The 6729-nt window shown below is 53.7% G+C and overlaps 1 protein-coding gene across 1 annotated transcript; it reads left to right on the top strand.

Moving 5' to 3' along the window:
- Positions 1 to 2446: 2446 nt before the first annotated feature.
- LYPD3 (LY6/PLAUR domain containing 3) lies at positions 2447 to 6366 on the top strand (the record flags this gene model as incomplete). Its single annotated transcript, XM_081031896.1, has 5 exons — positions 2447 to 2543; positions 3207 to 3338; positions 4015 to 4185; positions 4506 to 4667; positions 5489 to 6366. 5 exons carry the CDS (start codon positions 2447 to 2449, stop codon positions 6028 to 6030), a joined length of 1104 nt encoding a protein of 367 aa, XP_080888022.1. The 3' UTR covers positions 6031 to 6366.
- Positions 6367 to 6729: the final 363 nt, after the last annotated feature.

Genomic DNA, 6729 nt, shown 5'->3' with positions numbered 1-6729 from the left:
CACCCTGGGTCCCATTCCCTCCCAAGATGCTAGTTCTTCTGGTCTAGCTAGTTAGGGTTCCTCCCTGAAACTCTCCCACGCGGCTGGGGCCTGCAGGGCCTCCTGCTTCTGAGCACACAGTAATAATAGTATTATTACCCGGCCTTACTCCGTCCCTCAGGAGACAGGGGTTTTCAGACCCATTTGGCAAAGGAGGCAGCTGAAGTTCAGAGAGGGAGACACAGTTGTTTGAGGTCATACAGCAAGAGGATGGCAGAGGCGGGATTAAAATTCCAAACTTGATACTTTGCCCACTGCCTCATTGCACCATGAAAGTCACTCCTTCCTTTATTATAACACACACAGCTTAGAGGCTTGGAGAGGTGACACTTAACGCAGGGACACACGGCAAACCATACGTGGTGTTGGGATTCCAAAGCTCCAAAGTTGGGAGGCAGGGAAGCTGGGGAGGAGGGGGAGCCAACGCTGAATGACCTCACGAACAGTCATTCACTTTCTCTCAGCATGATGCCAAGTGGTCCCACCTATGTGACTGAGGTGCTAGTCATTGTGAATGGGAGTGACCAACAGGGTCTGGGGAACAGATAATATCTTCACGAACATAGCCGCTATTTTTCCTGCCATAGATAAATCTTATCTATGAGCCAGGAGGAACAAAGCAAGATGAAAGCTGCAACTTTGCCATTATAATATAATACAATATAATACTAATAAATATAATATAGTCACTAGCCACGATATGGGGATGCTTAGTCATTTTGTGGTTTACGCAGTGCTCTTGTTAATGTCTGTGTTCAGACATGGTGATGCAGGGGTCCCGATTATGTTTTGCTCCATCCTGGTCACAGTGTGGCCCTGATGTTGGTGTTGGTGTTACAGAACACCACGGCCTCACGGTGAGTGGCAGGCCAACTCCTGGCTAGCTGTAGGGGCTACTTCTCCCTTTCTTACCTGGAAGACTGCCCAGGTCCCTTACTGGATTGACCTCTTTCAAGCCTTCTAGAGTCTTTTCCTTTTTACAGAGGCCACAGCAACATTTGTCCCTTTCTTTAAAAAGAATAATGTGCCTGCAGTGAAGTGCGTAAGTATACAGCTGACTGATTATTTAGATGTTTGTACACACATGTAACCACCACCCAGGTGAAGACAATGGGGACTCCTCACCATAGCTCCTTCGGGGCCATGCCCAGCCAAAGGTAACTCCTGCTGTGATTTCTATCACCACTGATTAGTTTTGTCTGTTCTAGAAATTCATATATGGTGTTACATGATATGTTTTATTTGTTTAGGCTTCTTGAGCTTGACATGAAGGTTTTGAGATTCATGCATGTTGCTGAGGCCAGTAGGTGGCTCTTTTTCATTGCTGTGTAATATTCCACAGGCGCCACTGTTTCCATTCCCTTGTTGATGAATATTTGCATTGTTTCCCAGATTGATCATATTAGAAAGCAAATCTGGGGGGTGGGGGGTGGGAGATGAGGGTAAGGGGGATCAAATATATGGTGATGGAAGGAGAACTGACTCTGGGTGGTGAACACACAATGGGATTTATAGATGATGTAATACAGAATTGTACACCTGAACGGAGCCAACGGAGACTCTCAAAGGTTCTTCACCTTTCTCAGAATTAATTCAAATCCCTTCTGGGGGCCTGTAATGCGCTGAATGGTCTGACCCCTTCCTGGCACTTCTGCCTCAGTTTCCACCCTTTCCCCCTCACCCTCTGAGCTCCCCCTGCACTGCTGTCCTCTCTGAGTTTGAGCAGTCCATGCTACTTCCCATCTCTAGGTGTCTGCATGTGCTGCTCCCTCTGCTTTGTAAGGCACTCTGTTCTCACCCTGACCTGCTTTGTCTCACCGTCTAAATCCTCCATGTCTTTGAGATCACAGCTCGAATGAATTATTAATACATCCTCCAGGAAGCCTCACTGACCAGCCCTCACTTCTAGATTCCACACTTCCTTGGAGCTTCCTATACTTCTCCCTTCATTGTCCTCATTATAAATAATAATTTGTATGATTATTTGATGAATATCTGTCTCTCCAGCAGACTATGAGCTCTGTGCGGATAGGCACTGGTTGTCTTAAACTCCATGTCACTCAGACCAAAGCCAGCAGCACACTGTGGGTACTCATTAAATATGTAGCGAGTGCCCAGTGTTGAGCAGACCCTTCTGAGAACCTCAGTGCTCTCCCCTGTGACCCCCAAACATACTGACTCCCCTGAGAACCATCAGGGAACCTGGACTCCCGCCATTTTCCTCCTCGGCAGCTGGAGGTGACGCACCCAGGGGCGGGTACGCTACCCCACAGCGGACGCTGATTTGGCCCGGTTGGGCAAGGCCGGGGTTGCCTGGGGGTAAGTTACTCATCCTGGGCTCAGGTAAGAGGGCCTGGGTTGGGAGGCGGCACACCGAGGGGGGACGCTGAGGGAGGAGGATCTCACCATGGGACAGGCCAGGAAAGCCGGCGCCCCGGCCGTAATGTGGACTACAGGCTGGCTGTTGCTGCTGCTGCTGCCATCGCTGCTGCTGCTTCGGGAAGGTGGGTCTGCTACCCGGAGGGCGTGGAGGGGGTCGAGTGGGGGCTCTGGAGAGGACGGTCCCCTCACCTTCTACAGAGACAGCTGTGGGAAAGATCTTGGCATCCTGAGCAGAAGGGCTGCGGGAAAGATCATCTGCCCTGGTCAGAGGGGGCAGTGGGATAGGCCCCCCATCCTGGGCAGAGGAGACTGTGGGAAGGATTCCTGCCCTGGGCGGCGGTGGTAAAAGTTCTTCCATCCTGAGCTGAGGGAGGCTGTGGGAAAGTCCCCTGCCCCGGTCAGAGAGGGCTTGTGGGAAGGGACCCCTCGCTGAATCTACCCAAATGTGGGAAAAGTTCTCTTATCCTGAACAGAGAACTATGGGAAGGTGTCCCCCACCCCCATCCATGGCTGAGTTCCCGCCGGGCGCCACGGCAGAGGGGCATAAGGCGTTGTTGGAAAAACACTCCCACTGTAAGCAGAGGGGGCTTGAAGGAAAGGGATACAGTGTATCCCATGACCCCAGATTTGTGGGAAGGTTTTCCTTATTCCTGCCTTGGAGAAGGGTGTGCAGTAGGATTATCTCGTTCCGGAAACAGAGGGCGTGGGTAGGACTATTTCTCTTTTGGGGGCGCGAGGAAGGCTTCGGTAGGAGTCACTGATTGTACGTGGCCCTGCACCCCCAGGAGCGCAGGCCCTGGAGTGCTACAGCTGCGTGCAGAAAGCAGATGACGGATGCTCTCCGCAGAAGACCAAGACCGTGAAGTGCGCGCAGGGCGTGGAAGTCTGCACAGAGGCCGTGGGGGCGGTGGAGACCAGTGAGTGGGACCCCCTGGACCATGCTCACCTACCCCTTAAAGCTCCTCCAACCAGGCACTGCCTCCTCGTAGTCCCGCCTCTCTCTCTGAACTTGCCCACACCCCTCGAGCACATCCCTTTCAGCCGGGCCGGGCCCTTCAACGCAATCACGCCGTTAGGGCTGAGAGAGGTGAGGGGCTGAGAGTTGCGAACTGGGTGGGGTGAACTAGAAGAGCTGCGATCTGGGACCCCGTTCCCTTCCAGGGCACACGTTTATCCCTTTCCACTCCGTCATTGATACCTCCCTACTCTCTCTGTTCCTGCTAGAATCTTCTCCCTAACCCAACCTCCCCTATCCAATGGGGCCCTTGGTGATGGAGATTCCTGTAGAATCCTAGGTTCCCTAGGCTGAGGCTCCAACCCTGACCCACCCTTTGTGGAATCACGCTCCCAGAAGATCCCACCCCTCTCGGATCCCGCGCCTTTTCGGTCTCTCAGTTCCTTGTGACGTTGCTTTCTGCGGTTCCGCCCCTTTATGGCCCTCCCCTTGGATTCTGTCCAGTGTCTGTCAGCCTGGCAGCTCTCCGACTCAGCTTTTTGAGGTTCTTCTGCTCCTCTATCTGCGGCTCTTTCCTCTGGATAGGCTCTTTCTGAGGGCCCCGCCTGCTCTGATCCCTCCCCCTCTTCTTTCGGTAGTCCACGGGCAATTCTCGGTGGCAGTCCGCGGCTGCGGCTCGGGACTCCCGGGCAAGAATGATCGCGGACTGGACCTTTACGGGCTCCTGGCCTTCATCCAGCTGCAGCAATGCGCCCAGGACCGCTGCAACGCCAAGCTCAACCTCACCACACGAGCTCTCAACCCTTCAGGTGGGTGAGGGCTGACCACTAAGCCGTGGGGCGGAGCCACACGGGCTGAGCAGCTAGGGGTGATCCCAACCAAGCTGGGCGCGGTGAACGCAGCATGGCTGGGGGCGGAGCCAAGTCGCAGCCCGCGGGACTTCCTTGCGGCAGGCGCCTGTGAGGTTGGACGCCAGGGGCGGGCTCAGTGGGCGAGGTCACGTGGTGGGTGGGGCTAGAGCTGAGCTAGCGTCCGTCGAGGGGTGGAGACTTAGGCTGGAGCGAACTCAGGCACAGCTGTGCTTTCCGAACTTTTCTGACCCCTTCCTTCCGACTCGCTACCCTCGCAGGCAATGAGAGTGCGTACCAGCCCAACGGCGCGGAGTGCTACAGCTGCGTGGGGCTGAGCCGCGAGGCGTGCCAGGGTACGGCACCACCCGTCGTGAGCTGCTACAATGCCAGCGACCATTTCTACAAGGGCTGTTTCGATGGCAACGTCACCTTGATGGCAGGTGAGCGAACCCGGGAGCACTGGGCTGCAGGAGTTGTCGTAGGCTTTGCCTTTACTCAAAGGGTTCCCCCTCTCCAACGCATTCTGGGGGCTGTAGGCCTAAGTGCTAGTTTTTTCCTAGAGCGTCCTGAAAAATTCAGTCCTATCCCCAGTATAGCCTGAGGGTAGGGATGCTTTAGTCCTGGAGTTTTTCTGGGAAATAGATTTCCATGGAGGCCTGCCAAGTGCAGAATGGAGGGATGTGCAATAGGAAGTGTATTTAAACCTTCAAGCTTCTGCTCGGGCATTATGGGTAACCTAGTTCTGACTCCTTAAAACTCAAGAGTTTTAGGGTGTCCACCTAACCATTTCGGAGAGATGTAGTTCGGCCTCCTGAGCTCTGTCTCAGAGAACGATGGGAGATGAAGTTCTTCAAACGCCATCCTCTGCCAGGTGTATTATGGAAGATGTAGTTCTGACTGAGGTTAAATATTGCTGGTGTGGGGGAGAAGTGTGTGGGAAATGACGGGAGCTTTGTAGGGGTCGTTCTTCACTTCGGTCGTGTGCAAGGTGTATCCAAGTACAAACTTTTCTTCCAAGGTATTGTGGGACGTGTAGTTCAGCGTACAGTTTTCCTCTTCAAACTACTACGGGAAATGTGGTCCACCAGGTGCTAAAGATTGGGACAGTGTTTCTCAAAGTTGGGCCTGAGCTGAGACTTTTGGATTCATGGATGCAGAGCCCGTCTGTCCTGTTTTGGGTGTTCTTACCTCTAGGTTTCTTTCTAGCTGTGCCTACCCCACTCGCTTCAACCACCAACCTACCTGTTTCTCCTTCCTGCAGCTAATGTGACTGTATCCTTGCCCGTCCGGGGTTGTGTCAAGGACGAGTTCTGCACCCGGGATACGGTGACGGGTCCCGGATTCACACTCAGTGGCTCCTGTTGCAAAGGGTCCCGCTGTAACTCAGACCTCCGCAACAGGACCTACTTCTCCTCTGGAATCCCACCCCTTGTCCTGCTGCCCGCTCCCCAGCCCACCACTTTGGTCCCAACCACCCCCATCACTACTTCCACACCAGCCCCAACCACACGCGCCTCTACCACCAAACCCACCTCTACCACCAAACCCACCTCTACCACCAAACCCACCTCTACCACCAAACCCACCCCAACCTCATCCGGCCAGACTCTTCCAAAGGAAGTAGAACCCGAGACCTCCCGGGAAGAGGAATCTCACTTGGCTGGAGGTGCTGCTGGCCACCAGGACCGTAGTAATATGGGGCAGTACCCCACAAAAGGAGGGGCCCATAATAAAGGCTCTGCGGCTCCCTTGGCCGGGTTGGTGGTTCTTCTGTTGGCTGTGGCTGCTGGCACCCTACTATGAGCTCCACCTGGAAACCCCCCTCTTTCCCTACTTCCCTGGTCCTGGGTACCCTCTCTTCCCTTTCCCACCACTGGACTGGGCTGGCCCAGCGCCTGTTCTTCCAATCTCTCCCAGTATCCCCAGCTTCTGCTGCGCTGGTTTGCAGCTTTGGGAAATAAAGTTACCGTTGTATATATCCTGCCTGGGTGTTCTAGCTTTTTAAGGGCAGCAGATGTATTTCCCTCATCTTTGTCTGTCACTTGTCTCCTCATGGTGCCAGGACAGAGAGAAGAAAAAGCTGTCACAGGGACGGTGGGAGCTTCCTATTCGCTTTCTCATAGCCAGCCTGGAATATGGGGGCGGAGTGGGATAAGGGTTCCTTCCTCTGATGGCTGCTTGCCCTGCCCCTCCATCTTTGTGGGAATTGTTTCAGCGTCCATCTTCCTTACTAGACTGTGAGCTCCTCAAGGGCAGGGACCATGCCTTATGCCTCTGCATGGTTAGTTTCTGGCCATAAAGGCCTCAATAAAAATTGAGTTACTTTGTACAGTATTTCGAAGGAGTCATTTCTACCTCATTTCTTACAGTACCCTCTTGAAGCTGAGCTAGGCTGAATGCCAAGACCTTTGACAGAGAAGCTACTATAACTTCCCACAGCCCTGAGGGCCAGGTTTGAATTCCTTTCTTCTCCTGGCAGTTAGCTAGCTTGTGGGTGATCCC

This window comes from Rhinolophus hipposideros (assembly GCF_964194185.1).
Source record: "Rhinolophus hipposideros genome assembly, chromosome: 21".
NCBI classification, from domain to species: Eukaryota; Metazoa; Chordata; class Mammalia; order Chiroptera; family Rhinolophidae; genus Rhinolophus; species Rhinolophus hipposideros.
The sequence above is the reverse complement of the archived record's forward strand: the minus strand, read 5'-3'. Positions and strand labels throughout refer to the sequence as shown.